The sequence below is a fragment of the Oncorhynchus gorbuscha genome, linkage group LG16 (genome assembly GCF_021184085.1).
Source record: "Oncorhynchus gorbuscha isolate QuinsamMale2020 ecotype Even-year linkage group LG16, OgorEven_v1.0, whole genome shotgun sequence".
Classification (NCBI taxonomy): Eukaryota; Metazoa; Chordata; class Actinopteri; order Salmoniformes; family Salmonidae; genus Oncorhynchus; species Oncorhynchus gorbuscha.
Window position 1 is genome coordinate 81,278,668 of NC_060188.1, and position 21,289 is coordinate 81,299,956.

Genomic DNA, 21,289 nt, shown 5'->3' on the forward strand with positions numbered 1-21,289 from the left:
TGCGGCTAGAAACTTCAGAGACAATTTAAAACTGGTCTGCTGAAGTTGGGGGTGTTCAGAATCATTCTGTTTATACTGAAATGCAAAAGCAATAAATGTGCTTTAGCTGTCTGTCACCCTGGCCTGACATTAGCTACACTATCTAGCTACTTCCCTCTAAGTTACTGCAAGACAGAAGTCCTCGGCAAACGGGACCCGGGAGCGAAGGATACTGCACGGTGCTGTTGTGTTGCCGGCTTGCAGCGCAAACTATCCCCATTGAGCAGTAGACTATCACGGTGACATCCAGATGGTTACTTCCAATATTACAAGTTATTTATCCTGTAGGCTGCTATACTATTCAAAATATAATTGAGTGTGGAACAAAATGTTCCACATTAGCTACCACCAGCCACCTGGGATACAGTCTCCCTGTGAAGCAACTGCTGCCCAGTGGGAAGCACCTTGCTAAAACACCGTTGCATTGGTCATTCACACCAGCATGTCACGTTATGTTACTGTGTTAGTTACCTTGGTGATCTTGCTGGGAGTCTTGGTTAAGTACTTCCTCTGTGTTTTCTCCAGATGCTCCGCCCCAATCTTCCTGGCAGCAATATCCTTAACGGTGAAGCACTTTTTCTGCAAAGCAATGATGACGGCATGTGTTTCATTGCAGGTAACCATGATTGACAGAGGAAGAAGAATGATTACAAGCACCACCCACCTTTTGAAGCTTCCAGTCTGTTATTCGAACTCAATCAGGATGACAGAGTGATCTCCAGCCTTGTCCTCGTCAACACTCACACCTGTGTTAACGAGAGAGTCACTGACATGATGTCAGCTGGTCCTTTTGTGGCAGGGCTGAAATGCAATGGAAATCTTTTTTTGGGGGGGGGGATTCAGTTCATTTGCATGGCAAAGAGGGACTTTGCAATTAATTGCAATTCATCTGATCATAAAATATCTTACACATCTGTAACACACAGTGTTAATTACAGTGTAGTGTTAATTACAGTGGTGTTAATGCATAGCATCAATCACGTACAAATCAACTTCATGTTATTGTCTAAAACAATCAGACATCTGAAATCAGAAAATTGGCTTATCAGAAATATGACAATATCTGATCGCCCTATTCTATGTAATTAGTCAATTATGAATGCAATTTAGTGCAAAGATTGAGAAAACATTTTTTTACAGAACTGTATAAATTTTATTTGCTTTGTATTTTGCTTACATTACAGTCACAACATCTTACATAGGCTTTACTCAATATAAATCTGAAAATAATTAAAAGTACTTTAATTTTGGTGATACTGTGTTATAGTCAGGATAACATGAGATAAATAATTCCAGACAGAAAGATGTTTACAAGAACGGTGACATAAGAAAAAAGAAAACATGATTTCACCTAAAAAGCAATACAGGCAATGGTCACTTAACATACGATATACAATCAAACAACCAAGTAGTACTACTAAGCTGTTGCACAGGGGCTTTTATACATGGAGGGGCAGCAGGTAACAGATTTACACAGATCAGTTCAGTACAGAGATTCCCTCAGTGAAAAAAGCCTGATATTGCAAACATTGAGAAGGTACAAAGAAGGTTTATTGTTTTGTCTAGTGTACAGAGCACTGCCAGATGCCATGGGTTAGGTTACCTGATAGAAGGCTAGGTTTCTCCTGAAATATATAGATTTGATAGGAACTTTTCTGTTCAGACAGAGCACAACTTTGCTGTTTAGTTTTATTGATAATATAAATGTATTTTTTGTTACATTTCTCTCTGTTAGAAGACAATCTAAAAACAATTTCCCACCACCTTTCAACATCAGATTAAGGGAGTGAGCTGGGCAGAGCACTTTCAGAGCAGCGTTCTGTTTGTGCTCAACTATTGGAAGCCCTTTGAAACATCCCACTTTGTGGGTTGACAATGGATACTAGGGCTGTAAGTCGCTCTGGATAAGAGCGTCTGCTAAATGACTTAAATGTAAATGTAAGAGGAGACTCAACAAATGTTACAAATAGAAATGTAACATAGTGCCAATAATTCCAATCCTCTACTGAAATACCACTGTATTAGTTCTACACAATACATTTCTATCTGAACGTTCTGTAACATTGCACCCTCCTGAACAGGGCCTAGAGAAATGTGTTTTATTAGGGATGCATCACGCTGCTCAAACCAATTGTTGATGCTCCTGTACAGCAATTTTGTAATAACCTGCAAGATCATCCATACAATAAACAAAAAGTGTTCAGTGCATAGGGATGATTACAACTTTAAAAAGGATGTGTGACGGTGTATAACATGGTCATGCTCTTTTGGACAAGGGCAATCTATATATATATATATATCTATATCAACAAACGGCTGCTTTTTGATAGATCTTGAGCGTGTTTTAATAAGTATGTGTGCGTCTTCAACAACATTGTGGGAAACAATTGACAACGTAGTAAAAGTCCTTCAATGCCCTGAGCAGACTGGGGAACGTAAGGCAAAGGTATCCTACATCTACTAATAACAGTATTTTAAAAACAACACCCAAACACACACAAGACTCACCCCAATAGAAAAACAGAGAGGGGGAAATGTAGGCTGGCGCGACCCACATGACTCACAACACAGGGACAGCTGTCGTACACTGGTCTGGAAAGAAGGCCGTTATAATGCAATATTCACTCAGAAATAGAGCGATGGCTTTGATTGGTTCAATCAAATGTGATTTTTCCCCCTAAGAGGTTGAGACCTCTTGTTGTTTTTAAAATACAGCCATTGTAATGGAAGGGGCAGCGCTCAGGGGGCTGTGTGGCCATTCATGTTGGTGTTTTGAGTGAGAATAATACAGAAGAGAACCAACCAGTAAAAACACAGCCCTCTTCATTATCGACGCATTGTGCCAACATGGAGGAGCCATTCCAGACTGAAGTCAGGAGGACTTGAGAGTTGTGTGTTAGCCAGACTAGTGGACATGATAATATGGGTTTTAGAAACACCACCCAGATGCTGTTGAACACATACCTGATGGGCAGAGTTAGTGTGACACACAGAGGCCAAACCATGTGTTACCTGGTAGCCTAATCCATGATGACATTGTAGAAAAACGTTACCATGCCCAATCATCAGCTCACTGTAGACTAAAGGCACTCTGCTATGCTAAAATAGTTGCAGTGCTCCTGACATACGGTGATACGATGGCTAGATTCATTATCCAATCAAACAATCAGCCCCTTGACAGTGATCCAACATGGATGTGTGTGCACTATGCTACATACATTACTCTACATATTTGTTATTCAAAGAAGTTAAAGTAGGGTCACTTCGATTCCAATATTCCTATTTACCTAATAAGTGGACAACTTTCCTACCTTCACAATTAATTTAGAGTTTAGAGTACCATAAGCACTTTAGCAGAGCAAATAACTTGGATTTGATATTGTGAAACTTTACCCTACCTGAAAGTGTCAGAAACAGGACTGTATGCTACCCCAAAACCCAGTCTGGTGAATGTAAATTTAAATAGTTACCGATTATTTGTTTAAAAATGGTAAATAGAATCCATATCCATGATAAAATCAAAAGCGGGAATTTAGAATTTGTTCCTAGACATTTTTATAAGCACAAGTTGAAACGGTGGTTGAGGAAAATAAATAGTGGGGGTATCTTGTGGGCTATAGTAAAAGCTAGCAACTGTAGAGAGATCAGCATCATGATTAGAACCTGGGCTACTAACTGAAGAATCATCAGAAATGATTAAAACATGTTAATATCACACCAGAGAGAAGGAGAGGGACAAAGAGCCTTGATAGGATGGTAGGAAAAAATACATTAGAAGAAGAAAAAAAAAACATGTAAAAATACCTATTATCAAAAAGTGTGCACGGTAAGTCTAAAACAACCCCCTTCCAAAAACAAACAAACAAACTGTGCTATTCCACTCAGTCAGAGGGTGCACCGAAACCAAGAACTGGTTAAAACCCAAATCCTGGTCCCGCTCGTTTGCTCTACCTTTGCACCTCTTTCTCTGCCAAGTCTCTCCCACAATCCTTGTTTTTTCAGGCAGGCATGGGGACAGCCCCTCCCTTCAGCCAAGGCTGTTCCCACTAACTGGGAAGAAGGAGCAGCACCAGCGCCATAGCAATTCATGTCCCTTATTTCTCCCAATGCTAGAGCTCTGAGGCTGGGTAAGCATTGCACAGGGCTGTCCTTGCCTCCTGGTGCTGGGTCTAGCTAGATAACAGTTGACGGGGCAGTCTACTCTCCTCCCAATCCAATGTCTATGGGGATAGCTAGCCTGGGAGACAGAGAAACCAAGGACCTCCCAGGGATCACCACCACTCGCCAGTACCAATGTCTAGCTCTGGGGCTTGGGGAGAAAGGGGGTCACCCTTTCAGTATCCCAGGAACAAGTTCTCTCTGCGCTGGGTGAGAGGCAAATCGAGAGAGCCCTTGGACCTAGCCTAGCAGTTGATGGAGGGACAGTCTGTCTTGCCTGCCGAGCTAATGATCCTCATGAGGCAGCGTCCAAACTCCTCCAGGATCATCCTCTCTGCGGTGGCCTGGGGCTGCTGGTTCAGCTCTGCCTGCTCAGCCTGCTCCAGCAGACACTCGCACGTCACCTCCGCCACCTCCTTCGTCACAAACGTATAGGGCATCCTGGTTGAGAGAGGATGGAGAGATTAGCCGCTGCTCTAGAACAAGATACAGCATAGATGGGGAGTACAGAGCCGAGGCTGGAGAGAGGGGGAGCCGAGGCTGGAGAGAGGGGGAGCCGAGGCTGGAGAGAGGGGGAGCCGAGGCTGGAGAGAGGGGGGTGAGAGGGAGGAGGCGTTAAGGATAGAGAAAATAAATCTAGAGAAGATGCGTTGAGGAGAGGGGGTGAGTAGAGAGGGGGTGAGGCTGGAGAGGGCGAGTGTAGAGAGGGAGGGAGTCTTACCTCCCCCCTCCACTGGTGATGGCGGGAGTGGTCCGTGTAAGCAGGTCTGAGATCTGTGATGACAGCTTGGTCTTGGCTGCCGTCTGTTGTTGAACTCTGACCTCAGCTGCGTCGGCCAGGTGCATCAGAGTCTTCCTCTCAGGGCTCTCTTCAAAGTTCTTACAGCCCACACACTTACAGGTAGACGAGCACATGATCTTGGCCTGGCAGAGAGAGTCTCAATAAATAAGCAGGCGTGACCAAGAACGGTGTGCTACTAGAAGGTCGGACCAGAAGCCTGCACCCACCGCTTCAGGGATAAGACTGGCCACCCCTGATGTAAAGTGGCGTGCAACATATAATAGAACAGAGTACAACGTTATAGTCCACCCTGGACTTGAACAGTCTTTACGACCAGGTCCACCTCTACAAAGCAGCAATCCCAACTTTTGCCAGGACCCTGAAGGAAGTCACCCTCAACCGCAGCCCCAGCACCTCATACAGGAGCAACAGATATCCCGCCAAGACACCATCTCAGACCTGCGAGACCCCTTCCAGAAGGACCTGCATCAAGAGAAGCCACGCCAAGAGGACATACACCCAGATCACAGCCCTTACCCCCAACCAGCTGAGACCCCCCCCCCCAACAAACCCTGGCCACACCCTATATGCCCCCCCCCAACTAGTTAAATAAAGGTTCAATAAAAAAAATAAAACAACTCCTGGAGCTCTGTTGCACGCTGGGTATGTACATAGTAAATGGTAGGCTTCGAGGAGACTCCTATGGTAGGTACACCTACAGCTCGTCCCTTGGCAGTAGTACTGTAGATTACTTTATCACTGACTTCAACCCAGTCTCTCAGAGTGTTCAGTCATCCCACTGACACCCCTATCAGCAAAATCATAGTTATGATTGAATATTGCTCTGTTCAAGTAGAGGCATCAAAGCCAAAGGAACTGCACAATATAACAAAAATGCTATAGATGGAATGAAAGTAGTGTAGAAACCTACCGGAAAAAACCCGAACAATTAGGCAACAGCAAATTGAATTCCTTTTAGATAACTTCCTGGATAAAACATTTCACTGTATTTAGTGAAGGTGTAAACTTGGCAGTAGAAAGCCTGAACAGTATATTTGACATTTCAGCTTCCCAAACCTAAAAATTGAGAGCAGGCAACCTAAGAAAATAAAAAAACAATGACAAATGGTTTGATGAAGAATGCAAAACCTACAAAAGAAATGGAGAAACCTGTCCAACCAAAAACAGATGCAGAAAACCTGAGCCTACACCTTCACTATGGTGAATCAATGAAACACTACAGAAAAAGGAACATCACGTCAGAAATCAACACAATGTCATTCAAGAATCCATGGAATCTAACCACTTCCGGGAAAATTGGAACAAACACGAAGAGTTAGTTCATTCAGAAAGTATTCAGACCCCTTCGCATGTTCCACATGTTACATTACAGCCATATTCTAAAATGGATTAAATACAATCCTCAATCAATAACCCATAATGACAAAGCGAAAACAGGTTTATGGACTTTTTTGTTGTTGCAAAACAGAAATACCGTATTTACATAAATATTTAGACCCTTTGCTTTCAGACCTGAAATTGAACTTGGGTGCATCCTGTTTCCACTGATCTTCCTTGAGATGTTTTTATAACCTGATTTGGAAAAGCACACACCTGTCTATATAACGTCCCACAGTTGACAGTGCATGTCGGAGCAAAAACCAAGCCATGAGGTGGAAGGAATTGTCCATAGAGCTCAGAGACAGGATTGTGTCGAGGCACAGAACTGGGGAAGGGTACAAAAAAATGTCTGCAGCATTGATGGTCCCCAAGAACACAGTGGCCTCAATCGGGGGATTGTTGAAGAAATGAGTCTCCCTCACTTGATTAGAATATTATACGACAAGCAATGCTCTCCATCCAACCTGACAGTGCTTGAGACGATTTGCAGAAAAGAATGGGAGAAACCCTAAATACAGGTGTGCCAAGCTTGTAGTGTCATACCCAAGAAGACTCAACGCTGTAATCGCTGCCAAAGATGCTTCAACAAAGTACTGAGTAAAGGGTCTGAATACTTACGTAAATGTAATATTTCCATTTTATTTTTTATAAGTTTGCTAAAATTTCGAAAAACCTGTTTTTGCTTTGTCATTATGGGGTATTGTGTGTAGATTGATGAGGGGGAAAAAACAATTGAATCCATTTTAGAATAAGGCTGTAACTTAACAAAATGTGGAAAAAGTCAAGGGGTCTGTATACTTTCGGAATGCACTGCAACTATTCAAAATGGAGATGTATGGATAACCACTTCTCCAAGCCTTTTGGTTCTATAACAAAATTCAAACAGCAAAAAACATGTCCATGATCAAATACATATCTTAGAATAAGCTATTAAAGAATACCAGAACCAACTGGACTCTCCAGGAACATAAAAATCAACAACCCAGTCAGTATCTGGGAAAAAAATACTTGACTCAGTTTTAGAACCCATTGCCCTCTACGGTTTGGGTCCACTCATCAACAAAAATAATTCACAAAATGGGACAAACACCAAATTGAGACACTGCATGAAGAATTCTGCAAAAACATCCTCCATGTCCAACGTAAAACACCAAATAATTCACGCAGAGCAGAATTAGGCCGATATCCCCTAATTATCAAAATCCAGAAAAGAGACGTTAAATTCGACCACCACCTAAAAAGGAAGTGATTCCCAAACCTTCCATAACAAAGCCATCACCTACAGAGAGATGAACCCGGAGAAGAGTCCCCTAAGCAAGCTGGTCCTGGGACTCTGTGCACAAACACAAACACACCCCACAGAGCCCCAGCAACACAATTAGATGCAACAAAATTGTGAGAAAACAAAAAGATAATTACTTGACACATTGGAAAGAGTTTACAAAAAAGAGAACAAACTAGAATGCTATTTGGCCCTAAACTTACTGACCCAAAATGAAGGAAAGCTTTGACAATTTACAGACAGTAGCATAGCTTTGCTATTCAGAGAGATCGCAGTAGGCACATAGCGCTCACTGCCCACAAAATGAGGTGGAAACTGAGCTGCACTTCCTAACCTCCCACCAAATGTTTGACCATATTAGACACATATTTCTCTGAGATTGGGGTGGCAGGTAGCTTAGTGGTTAGAGCGTTGGTCCAGTAACTGAAAAGTAAAAAGGTTAAAAAAAACAACTTTTTTTTTTTAAAGTAAAAAAAAAAGTAAAAATCTGGTGTTCTGCTCTCGAACAAGGCAGTTAACCCATTGTTCCCCAGTAGGCCATCATTGTAAATAAGAATTTGTTCTTAACTGACTAGTTAAATAAATAAAAAAAATAAAGATTGCACAGACCCACAAAGAATTTGAAAATAACTCATATCTACTGGGTGAAATACCAGTTTGCCATCAAAGCAGCAAGATTTGTGACCTGTTGCCACAAGAAAAGGCAACCAGTGAAGAACAAACACCATTGTAAATACAACCCATATTTATGTTTATTTATTTTCCCTTTTGTACATCATTACAACACTGTACATAGCCATAATATGACATCTCCATTGCTTTGAAACTTTTGTGAGTGTAATGTTTACTGCTTGTACCATTTCACTTGCTTGACACACACAGAGCGAGAGCGTGAGAGCGAGAGAGAGACCCACCTCGTAACACTCGCAGTAGTTCTTCAGGCAGCCTGAGCGTTTACAGTTGCAGCCTTTGCTGTGTCTGCGGTCCGACTCGCCCTCTTTACCTTTACCGATCTTCGGTTTGAACGCCTCCGGGTTGCGGTCCAGACATGCCTGGGGAAATGATACACTCCTTTTAAAACAACTCTGTACACAAGGAGTCAGATATATTACACAAGGCCAAATCATATCACAAATCAAATAGTACATTTGTCACACCAAGCTTTTCTTTCACATAAAGGAAGAATAAGGTGAGACAAATAAAGTTGAGTCAAATCTGAGGTCTTGTTCCTCACCTTGATGGCTTTAGCTCGGTCGGTCTCGTGTTCCAGGTTGTTGAAGCAGTTGGTACAGTTACAGTTCTGACAGAACTCCCCGTTGGCAAAACAGTCACAGTACCTGCAGAGAGAGCATTCAGACACAACATAGACAGCTAGAGGTTAGGCCCATCTCAAATGATGTCTACACGTCTAAATACAGGACATTTACTTTTTAAAGCAGGAATCCTGTTAAACATCAATAGTTGAGTAGGTTGAGTTCCCTGTAAGTTATTATAGTACGTACAGTTTGAGACACTGAGATTTGGTGCAGTTACAGGGCTTCCGTGGTCTGAAGGCAGCACCTGATGTTGATAAGCTGTGGGAGAAGGGAATATGCTTATAATTAGTCAGGTCAGTGAGTTTATTTCAACGTTGTCATAACATTTCATATCAAAAGGAATTTAAAACCTTCAAACAAAGGTGCTTTATTGTACTGACTTATTCTACTGACAAGGACTTCTTTGCCATCAAACCACAGATCATACTCCAGCTGGGGATTTCCTGTGTGGTGTTGTGCTTACCCGTTGAGAGGCAGTCTGGCCTGAGTCTGGATGCCTGTAGGGGTGGAGAACCCAGAGCTGCTGGCCAGAGTCACATACGCCGACTGCTGGAGCTGGAGAAGAGAGAGAGAAGTGTGAGAGCACAAACACACACGTTTAAAATGCATTTAACACACATTCCAGCCCTGTACCTGTGTGACGTATTGTGCGGGCAGCACGGCGTAGCCCATGTTCCCAGAGCCAGGGGCAGGCGCCAATACGGTACCCGGGGGTAGATTGGTGAGGTTGGGCTGAATCTGGGGTAGCGATGTGGCGGGCATGATCAACCTCTGCTGGGTCTGAGTGGTCAGCACCTGGCCTGACGATGTCAAGGGCTTAGGCACCACCTGACAGAGGAGGAGAACAATGAAGGTTTGTTCAATTACACTCACCTTATTGATAGTGCATGTTGTCGTGGCTGAGTGAATGTATGATTAGGGGAGCAATTCAATCTGTAAGTAAGTAGTGTGTTCGTGTCACGTGTGTTTCACCTGCTTCATTGTCTGTGCTGGGACAATGGGGACAGACATCCTGACTTGAGTTGTGTTGACCACCATGGGCTTGGCTGTGGAAGGAAAACAGGTCATTATATACCATTGTACATACACTATATATTTATGGCACTGTTTGGACCTAAAATCCTTTCCCTGCCACTCTGTATGGATGGTGAGTTGGGAGTCTGGCTCCTACCTGTCATGGATGAGTTAGTGATGGGGCTGCCGGCATGTCCCGTGCTGCTGCCCGTGGTGGCAGTGACCAGCCTGACGTAGTGGAAGCGGCTGCCTGGCACCTGGATCTGCTGCACGTTGGATGGGGTGGACAGGGGAAAGATGGTCTTAAATTGGGTGGCGCCCACCCCTCCCACCGTCACAGTCTGCACAGGCTTCATGGTCTGTGAGGAGGGGAGAAAACAGTCAAGATTATTTCCAAGAGCATCAGCAGTAGCACACCTGATGATCAGGGTATTGGCTAGTTGAATCAGGTGTTCCAGTGTTTGAATAAAACAAAAAATTTGCAGTTCTGGGGGTCAGAGAGGACCACAGTTGAGAAACACTGTTATAAGAGCTAGTTGTAGCCGCACAGTAGAATGGGTTGAGACTACCTTGGCTGGAGAGGTGGCTGTAGACTGTTGTAATAGTATCTGATGTCCCAGGTGGGCCATGTTGAGAGGCAGAGACACTGACTTCTGAGGGGAGTTGGGGACCTGTGAGGCCACCGACACCACCGTCAACTGTCACACAAAGAGAAAACAGAATGATATGTTTACTAATACATGTCAATAGCTCCAAGTTGTCATCCAAACACAAAATGGGAGAAAACTCAGGGTCTCACTCACTGGCCCAGACATGGTATAGTCTCTAAATGGATTGGGGTCATGCGGGACCTATAGGTTGGCATGCTTTCTCTTTATTTGCAGCTATTAAATATGCTAGATTTGGTTATTATGATATGTATTAAATAGTGGTGTAATATTCACTGAGTGTACAAAACATTAGGAACACCTGCTCTTTCCATGACAGACTGACCAGGTGAACCCAGTTGAAAGCTATGATCCTTTATTGATGTCACCTGTTAAATACACTTCAATCAGTGTAGATGAAGAGGAAGAAGCAGGTTAAATAAGGATGTTCAAGCCTTAAGATATGGATTGTGTTTTTGTGCCATTTAGCAGGTGAATGGGAAAGAAAAGATTTAACTGCCTTTGAATAGGGTATGGTAGTAGGTGCACCGGTTTGAGTGTGTCAAGAACTGCAATGCTGCTGGGTTTCACACTCAACAGTTTCCTGTGTGTATACAGAATGGTCCACCACCCAAAGGACATCCAATCAAATTGACACACCTGTTGGAAGCACTGGAGTCAACATGGGCCAGAATCCCTGTGGAACGCTTTCGACACCTTGTAGAGTACATACGCCAACGTATTGAGGCTGTTCTGAGCGCAACTCAATAGTGGGAAGGTGTTCCTAACATTTTGTACAATGCAAGTCATTACTCTATTATTTAGAATTTAAAATGTATTAACTGCATTAATTTTTGTTTCTTAAACATGTCCTTTTGAGATGATTTTCTAAAAAAAATGTATCATCTCAAAATAGGACAATGCTCCTTTAAGAGAATTGGGTTCAAAATATATTGACCTGGCTACAGTAGACTAGCCAAGACAAATGCTAAAGTGTCTTTTGCAGACTATCAACAGCAGCCAGTATATTGCTAGTATGTTCACTTTTGTAAATCACTTTCCTTAGTTAAAATAAATAAGCTGAGCGAGTAGATTGATGGGTGCTTGTTTTTGCTCTGGACACCATGCGCCGTGCTTGCGCGTGCCGAACTCTTGTACTTCTCAAGACGTTGTGACTCACGGCAGCGTGGTGGTGCTTTAGTGAATGGCTAATCAGAATCATATTGCGCAAATAGAAATAACATGACTTTTACGTATGTAGTCTTCAATGGTAGACTGCGACAGAGCAAGAATACATTGAACTGGAACGCAAAAAGGAGATCCACTGACTGGAATTGCGTTTACTGGCCCTAGGCCAGTAGGCCACTCTAATGTCAGACCCTGAAACTGCACTGGTTCTCTCTCCCTTACTCAAAGTGGGGTCAGAGGGATTGAGTGGCAGCATGTCTGACCTTGCTGGGCGACTTGAGGGGGGAGATGGCGATCTTGTTGCTGGAGCCGAGGGTCTCAGAGAGGGTGATGGTCCGCGGGGGGGTCACCGGGCTGCTTGTGGACAGGACCCGACCTGGGTGGGTGGGGTTAGGGGAGGGCACAGAATCACAACGATAAGGTCAGAACCAATTGGGGCAGGGATCAAAGTCTATATACATTTCTATGGCTCAAAGCAGTTATAATAGTCTGAACTTTCAATTACACAGCTATCCATGGGTGTGTGTGGCACATTGGAAACCAAGCATTCTTTCTATGAAGACGTCAATATGAAGAGCATGTCAGGTGGATTACCTGTAATGACATTGGATACTGATGTCTGGGCAGTCAGACCTTTGTTGTTGACAGCTTTAGTGAAGACAAACTTGATTGGTCCAGCCGAAGACACCTGAGTTTTCTTAGCAATCTATTGAGAAATATGTTCATTTACATTCACTGCACAAACTACAGCTTAGAGATAAAGCCCAGACCTATAAAGCCCGTCAGCTTCATCCACCACCAAGATGATCACATATGGTGTTTGTGGAGGGGTTACAGTTGGGGATTGATTTCCAGCCTTATAAGGCTCTTCATGACAACACATAACTAAATGAATCTTCTCACTAAACAATGTGAGCACAGCATAGCAAAGCCACTGAATTACTTTCTGATAAATTGCAAAGAATCCAGACCCTTGAGACAAAAAGGTAAACAAGTCAATAAACAAGTAAACAAACAGGTCTCACCTGTACAGTCTTCAGCTGCTGGGCCTGCAGGGTGGATACCTGACTGGCTGAGCTGACCGTCACCACCTTGAAATGCTGCGGGTTGGCCTTGGCCTCCCCAAGACCCTGCACTGAGGCAGACTTGGAGCCTGTGTGGGGCAGCTGCAGCACAATAGGCTGGCCAGACTTTCCTATGGCCGTCACCATGAACTGCTGGCCCCCTGGAGTAGTGGAAGTGGTGGTGGTGCCTTGAGACCTGGTGGTGTCTGCGCCTGGAGATGAGGTCACCTTGTTGAGGATGATCTGGTGGTTGGCTGAGAGGGTGAAGGGGGCTGAGAGCTTCTGTAAGCCCCCCGAGGTGAGACTAACCCGGGAGAGGCTGCTGGTGGTTTTAGGGGTGGTTGAGGTTAGGGTGGAGGCTGTGGCGGGTCGCAAGGTGAGGGAGGAGGATGAAACCGTGGAAGAGGTGAGGAGGAGCTGGGTAGCAGAGGTGGTGCTACAGAGGGTGGAACCTGTGGGGGTGGAGGTGGTCCCGGCTTGGGTCAGCTGGGTTGGAGGGGCGTCCGAACACAGGCTTACGATCTCTGGGACAGTGGGCACATCTGTCTCCATGGGGACTGGTGAGTCGTCACTAGGCTGTGATTGGCCAGAGGCTGCAGGGGACTCGGCGGGGGGGTCGTCATCCATGATGATGGCCTCTGTGTCCATGATCTCATCAGGGAGCAGACTGTTCAGCTCTGGCGACACCACGTCCATGTCTGTAGGTTTACACTCAGCTCAGTCACTACTGGAAACAGAACAGGAAGCATCAGAATGTCAGTCCAATAGCTCCACCAAGCCATTGGATGTGTTAAACAACTTTTCTTTCAGTAGAATGACTGACAGGAAAGTACCAGTACATTATAAAACAGATATAGATAGCTGCTACTTGGGCTATAAACGTGCATTTATAACAATAGGTTTTTATACCTATTGGTTAGTGCCCATAAGCAATTGTTAGGCACCCAAGAACAATTACAAAAGTATTTTCTATGTGAACAAAATACAGTGAGAAGCCTAAAACAGAATGACCAATTCCTGCATATGTTGCACACACACACCACTGCAAAGACAATGGAAGGCGCAAATCACCATGGATTTGAATGATGTTATTGTCACAATACACAGCAAAAACATGCAGTGTGTGACATTAGTGAATATATTAGATTTATACATCTACTATCAAAAACACAAGCGCAAATACACCAAATGTTTCAAAGACAGCGATTACTTCATAAGCAATGAAAAGGGTGTTACAGAACACACACACAGGCAATAGAAAATCAAGTACTTGACGTTACAATATAAATTCATAAATAATCTGTTTAGCTAGCATTAGCAGTGTTGCAATGGCTCTGCAGCGGTAACTAACAGTGCTTTCTATGGTTGTTAACACTAGCTAGCTAGCTAAACGAAGCTGAATACGCTAACGTTAGTTAAGCTAGCCACCAAGAACAATAACAAACATGTTTATGCAACGACGTTATGATCCTAACTTTGATTGCAACACAACTAGATCAAAAGCCTACTTTGCAACACAATCCGCCGAATCTCGAAAGGTGCCAATTAAATAGTTTGGCTAACATGTCATGGATTGCATAGCGGAGGTGTAGATAGCTGGTTAGTTAGCTTGGCTAGGCCGCTTTGGACATCCCAGAAAATAAATCTTTGTCCTACCTCCGGCATACGCAAAATAAGACAGGATAATATACAAGTTGATAAACTAGGGGGAAGGGGGCGATGTTCATCCCCTCAATTTTCGATAGGATATATGATCGGGGCCTGCTTTTTGTTCTCTCATCTATTAAGCAGCCTGTCAAAATCATGAATTTGTGACAGGAGCAGCACTGTGAAAACGACCAGCTATAGCTTGTTAGCTACGTTTCTATTTTCAGGCCGGGTTGGATTTCGAAATATCCGCCATTTTCACCTCGTCATGAGTTCAACTAAAGAGATGAGAGGAAGAACGAGCAATAGATATGAACGCCCATGTCAGGAATATTGTTTCCCAATAAAGTAATGGGGTCACAGCTTGCGATAGATTACCTGGTAGTGCAAAACAGCAATAATATTAAGAGTTCTCCGCCTTGTGTCACATACTGTAACAAGCCTTATGAGCCTGTAAATAATTGCATGATACTCTGTGTACTGTGTACAACTATACAACTTACATAAATAACGTCACGAATAATACATCTAAATTCTCTCAAATGTCCACATTTGAAGACAACTGGTGAACTGTTTGTGTTTTTGGTAAACATATTCAAATGTAGAATAAGAACATTCATTAGACCAATGCTTAATAGTCATTTGTCAAATAACAAACCCCCAGAGACCTACATCAAATGGGGATATTACTTCCTTTTGGAAGAAAGAAACCTTGAGAGGAACCCTCGACGTAATCATCTGACTATTTGACAGTCAAAGCCCCAGCTGCCTTCAAGTCATTTCACAAAGCAGACACACAGACTATACTAGGAAGGTATTTTTCCGTCTAGCCAATATTGAATAGACAGGATTACTACAGCGGCATTAACCTCTGGAAGCTCAACAATGACAGTCCCTAATGGCAAACTGGCTTAGCAAAATCAGAAATTGCTGTCCATCTGTCGGAGTGCTGGAAACGATCTAGAGAGCTGCATTTGCAATGAATTTTAGGTCATTATAATCACACAAAGCTACAGGCTGAATAATCAATGTAACTCTCAAACATCAGTAAAATAATAATTATCTATGAAATATATGCAACGTTAGTTTCCTTTATCCGAATGAATGGTGAATAAAGTTAATGGATATTTTCCAACTTCATATTGCTTCAACAACTTGAATCCTATAACAAAGCTACGTTAGCTAACTAGAAGAAGGTATTTCCACAGTTTGTAAGTACATACTACAAGTAACGTTACTATATATTGTATCTTCATATGCTGCTAGCTGTCTGCTAACTGGCCAAATTGATATCATCAGCTGTTAGCTAGCTAGCAAGCCTAGCCAGCAGCAACACAAAGTATTGCCCCTTTCACACAGCGAACAGATTCTTACGTGGTTTGTTTTTCCCCTTGAAGCTATGACTTTTAGTGTCTCGAAACGCCTTAACTCACATACACTTTCACCGGTCCATACAGGCGGAGCAACATATCGGTAAAAAGCACAGAAACGTAGACGATTGTTCAAAATACCGCGCCGAGCGCCATTTCACCCCCAACATCCCATAATAATGTCACGCACTCCTTGACAACCACATGGCGCGTCATTAATCGAAGTACTTCCGGCCTCGCTCTCAGCGTGTGATAGATCTACACAACAACTCCGTAGGCACTGACAAAATAAAGGAAATACTTGAGTAAATGAGAGTTACAGAGCGAGGCAAATTGTATTAACCTGAGCCGCGGTGCACCAAATTATGTATATATAGACTAGATTTCTAATAAGGGGCGTTATGTTGAAGCCACAGTGCCGTCATCATTTGTTAACCTTTACATTCGTTTTTGCCACATGTATTATATTACAGACAACTTCATGCATACTGTTGAATGATATTATGTGAGCTAAACAAAAAAATATATAAGTATAATTTTTAGAGATGACTAATGTTACAGGCCCAACTGCAACAAAAAAAGACATGTCATTTTGTCCTTAAAACATGAACTACTCTTACTAGGGAGTGCCAATATGTCCGACCGTTGGCTCCAAAGCCAATACACAGCTTCAGCAATTCAGGGTTTACATACGTCATAGGTTTACCAGTCTAGACCCATGACGTAAACGGGTGAAAGTGGTAAGGTAGTTGGCCATCCTCAAATCGAACAGTAATCTGCGCCAGTTGGGCATGTTATCAAGGTAGCATGATGCATCGTCCAGAAACAAACATTTATTTTCCATCAAACATATGTTCTTATTGTCGATTCTTTTTTCACTGGAAAGGCTGAAAAAGCGTGTTTTTTTTTATCAAAAGCGATCACATTTGCATGTGAAAACATAATCCTACTCAATGTGGTTATGGTGTTATCCCACTGGGCACAGACGTCAATTCAAGATCTATTCCACGTTGTTTCAACGTCTTTTAAATGAAGTGAAAAATACATTGATTCAACCAGTGTGTTCCCAGGGGGATACTTTGTATTCCATGTTGTAGACCAGCTTCTTGGGAACACAATTTATTTCACGAGGATAGGATTTACCATTGCTGAGATTTTTTTGAAGTGATCGGAAAAGGTTGCGGACAGGTCATTGATAATCTGTTATCAATAAGGCACCTGTCTGAAATCTTAAATTCAACACTTTTTGTCCAATATTTCCAGATAGGGTGGTCATATTGTTATGACACTTTCAGGGTTGGAGTAGAACACAGAGATGATTCAAATACAAGTCAAATATATTAAATGAATATGTGGTATTATGCAAATTAGGCAGTTAATATGCTAATTAAACAGTACGGAAAACATCATTACAGTAACTCAAGCCCAATAATTTAAGGTAGGGTGGTCATATAATTAACAAATTCCACAGTGTCCACATCACTAAGGAATTATTATGGTCTACCTAACACCCACACTGTCTTGAAGAAGGTACTACAACGCCTCTTCCCCCTTCAGGAGGCTGAAAATATTAGGCATTGGCCCACTGATCCCCAAAAAGTTATACAGCTCCACCATTGAGAGCATCTTGACTGGCTGCATCACTGCTTGGTATGGCAACTGCTTGGCATCTGACCGCAAGGCTTTACAGAATGTAGTGCGTACGGCCCAGTACATCACTGGGGCCAAGCTTCCTGCCATCCTCTATACCAGGCAGTGTCAGAGGAAAGCTAAAAAAAATATCAAAGACTCCAGTCACCCAAGTCATAGACTGTTCTCTCTGCTACCGCACGGCAAGCGGTACCAATGCACCAAGTCTGAAACTGAAGGAAAAAGGAAACAACACACTGCTCGTGATAGTATCACCGATCTTTAATAAGCTTACGTATCGGCCACACGGCCTTCGGCAGAGCTTTGGGGATTTTTTAAAAGTTGCACCATTATGTGGATCTGGCCCCACCCACATCTGTTCTACACATCGAAGGGGGTTGGAGGCAAAGGAAAAATAAATAAGTGCTACCAAATATAACAATATGCATTTCATAAATATTACAAAAGTGTATAAATAAGGCGTATTAAACACGTCTGTAAAATCTCAATGAGGACATAGCAAGTTTTCATTAGTCATAGGGTACATCATATGAAAAACGTCAGAATAATCTACAAGAGACACATATTTCATGTGCAAATTCACAACATAACATACATAGGCATTTCATCATTAAGTCCTTTAGGAAATAATGTCTGGAGGGTGAAAATCCAAAAACATTCTCTTTTACTCAGAGTATTATTAATATCTCCTCCCCTGTCTGATATCTTAACTCTCTCTATGCCACAAAATCTAAAGGTGGAAATATCATGCCAAGTCTGAAACTAACAGGACCATGAAAAGCTTCTACCCCAAAGCCATAAGACTGCTAAATAGTTAGTTAAATAGTTAACCAAATAACTACCCAGACTATCTGCATTTACCCTTTTTGCACTAACTTTTTTGATTCATCACATATGCTGCTGCTACTGTTAATTTGCTATCCTGTTGCATAGTCACCCTATTCCTGGTTATATGTACATATCTACCTCAATTACCTCATACCCCTGCACATTGACTCAGTACTGCTACCCCGTGTATATAGCCAAGTTATCGTTACTCATTCTGTATTTATTCCGTAAATGAGTATTTTTCAATTATTTCTCTATTTTTCTCTCTGCATTGTTAGGAAGGGCCTGTAAGTAAGCATTTCACTGTTAGTCTACACTTGTTGTTTATGGCACATGTGACAAATAAATATGTATTGATGTTTAGCCTCCCACCAGAGTAACCTGGGACAGATAATGTAACCCCCTCACTATATTGAAAGCAGGTGCTTCTGCACAGGTGTGGTTTTAGTTAATTAAAATCCCGTCATGCTTAGGATCATGTATAAAAATTGTCTATAAATGGAGAAAGCACTGTTGTGACTCTCCCAAGGAGTGGCTGTCCTGCAAAGATGACTGCAAGATCACAGTGCAGAATGCTCAATGAGGTTATTAAGAAGAATCATAGAATGTCAGCTAAAGACTTCCATGAATCACTGGAACATGCTAATTTCTCTGAGTCTACAATTCGTAAAACACTCAAAAAGAATGGTGTTCATGGGAGGACACCATGGAAGAAGCCACTGCTGTCCAAAAAACAACAACATTGCTGCATGTCAGAAGTTTGCAAAATTACACCTGGATGTTCCACAGCCCTAGGTATGTCGGAAGGAGCATCATGATTTGGGGCTGCTTTGCTGCCTCAGGGCCTGGACAGCTTGCTATCATTGACGGAAAAATGAATTCCCAAGTTTATCAAGACATTTTGCAGGAGAATGTTAGGCTATCTGTCCGACCAATTGAAGCTCAACAGAAGTCGGGTGACTCAACCGGACAATGACCCAAAACGCACAAGAGAAATGCCTTCTGAGATGGCCCAGTCAGTCCTGAACTCAACCCGATTTGAGATGCTGTGGCATGACCTTAAGAGAGCAGTTCACACTAGACATCCAAATAATATTGCTGAACTGAAAGAGTTTTTTGTAGAGGGGAATGGTCCAAAATTCCTCTTGCTGCCAAATGAGGGTCAACCAGTTATTAAATGCAAGGGTTCACATACATTTTTTCACCCTGCACTAGGAATGTTTACACAGTGTGTTCAATAAAGACATTAACATATAATCATTTGTTATTAATTTAAGCTGATTGTTTATCTATTGGTGTGACCTAGATGAAGATCAGATCAAATTATGTGGAAATACAGCTATTTCCAAAGGGTTCACATAATTTTTCTTGCCTCTAGTGAAACTTTACCAGGGCACATAGGGTTCCCATAGGCATGTATTTTGTATGATTCTTTAGAAAATACAGGGAATGGGGAGGGTGTTCAGATGGGTGTGTGGTTTTAGTTTATTAAAAAAAATGGTATTCTGCTGAAATGCAACAAGACATTTTCAGACAAAGAACACAGGGAAGATGCTTTTGTCAAATTCAAACTATGTTTATTGCTAGTTGAGCACTATACTGTACTGTAATACTTGTGTTGTCCAGAAATATGACCCTTCCTGAAGCATTATGGATTATGATATTGTCCAAAGATGCCCTTTTTTGCTCTTTTGTTCTATTTCATCTAAGGCCCTAAAAATGGTCAAGCACTACTGCCACCCTAGTCATAGACTGTAGAGGGGAATGGTTACCGCTCTGTTACCGCACGGAAAACAGTACCGGCGTGCCAAGTCTTTGGTCAAAAAGGATTCTTAGCAGTTTGTACCCACCAAGCCATAAAACTGCTGAACAGTTAATCCAATGGCTACCTGGACTATTTGCATTGTTGTTTTTTTCACACTGCTACACGCTGTTTATCTGTTCATAGTCACTTTACCCTTACATGTACATATTACCTTAATTACCACACACAACCTGTACCCTGCACATTGACTTAGTACTGGTACCCCTGTATATAGCCTCGTTATTATATTGTGTTACTATTTTTATTTAGTCAATATTTTATTAACTGTCATATTTTTCTTAACTGCATTGTTGGTTAAGGGTTTGTAAGTAAGCATTTCATGGTAAGGTTGTATTCAGGAAATACATTTTGATTAGATTTTTTTTAACCTTTATTTAACTAGGCAAGTCAGTTTAGAAGAAATTCTTACAACGACGGCCTAGGAACAGCGTTTTAACTGACTTGTTCAGGGGCAGAATGACAGATTTTTACCTTGTCAGCTTGGGGATTGGATCTAGCAACCTTTTGGTTACTGGCCCAAAGCTCTAACCACTAGGCTACCTGCCACCCGATCTAAGTGTCTGTCCCAAATAGCACTTTATTCCCTATAAAGTGTAACACTTGTGACCAGGTCAAAAGTAGTGCACTACATAGGGAATATGGTACCATTTGGGTTATAACTTAAGAGATAACTTTTGACCTTTCAGCTGGCAATTACTCTTGTGCCTTGTCACATTGTTTGTTTTGGCATACAGTCATTTTTTTCTCATGTCTCATTTAGTTGTTCAGATACTGTATGGGCTCTATCTATCTTAAGGTGTGTTGTGTCAAGGTAGACCAATATATTTTTAAATCACACCTGTGTTAATTAACATAATAAAATGACAGCTGCCTAAGCATAAAACGTAACCAGGCACACAAATCTAATTATTTGGAAAATACAGACACAAAAATAACTTTTTATTCAGTAAAACGTTGTTAGACGTTGCGCTGTTGCATAGTAATATCAGAAAAGTCTAAAGAGCAAACGAATATCTGTTTTAGAGACCAACGTCTTGCTTTCCCCAGTCCACCTGGCCATGCTGCTGCTCCAGTTTCAA

General features: G+C 42.3%; 1 protein-coding gene across 4 annotated transcripts; it reads right to left on the reverse strand.

Annotated features, from left to right (window-relative positions):
• Window positions 1–1,174: 1,174 nt before the first annotated feature.
• LOC123999193 (protein lin-54 homolog) lies at window positions 1,175–16,110 on the reverse strand. Of its 4 annotated transcripts, none has more exons than XM_046304721.1 (14): window positions 15,912–16,110; window positions 12,852–13,614; window positions 12,421–12,532; window positions 12,090–12,202; window positions 10,561–10,689; window positions 10,149–10,350; window positions 9,950–10,023; window positions 9,611–9,805; window positions 9,441–9,532; window positions 9,164–9,235; window positions 8,896–8,998; window positions 8,576–8,713; window positions 4,919–5,121; window positions 1,175–4,638 (listed from the first exon to the last, which is right to left on the reverse strand). In XM_046304721.1, the coding sequence occupies exons 2-14, from the start codon at window positions 13,584–13,586 to the stop codon at window positions 4,443–4,445; spliced, it is 2,364 nt and encodes a 787-aa protein (XP_046160677.1). In that variant the 5' UTR covers window positions 13,587–13,614; window positions 15,912–16,110; the 3' UTR covers window positions 1,175–4,442. The 4 variants fall into 4 exon arrangements, with proteins under 4 accessions (XP_046160677.1, XP_046160673.1, XP_046160676.1 ...); XM_046304717.1 differs by having other exon boundaries at window positions 12,852–13,617; XM_046304720.1 differs by lacking the exon at window positions 15,912–16,110 and adding an exon at window positions 14,547–14,699 and having other exon boundaries at window positions 12,852–13,617.
• Between the last annotated feature and the right edge of the window lie 5,179 nt (window positions 16,111–21,289).

Bases quoted from the DNA above. Each gene is read 5' to 3' on its own strand.
- LOC123999193 (XM_046304721.1), bottom strand. From the start codon at position 13,586: ATGGACGTGGTGTCGCCAGAGCTGAACAGTCTGCTCCCTGATGAGATC. The intron at 12,533-12,851 runs GTGAGACCTGTT...ATTTCTCAATAG, and splicing joins AGCAGCTGAAGACTGTACAG to ATTGCTAAGAAAACTCAGGT. The intron at 10,351-10,560 runs GTAGTCTCAACC...CCCTCCTCACAG, and splicing joins CAGCCACCTCTCCAGCCAAG to ACCATGAAGCCTGTGCAGAC.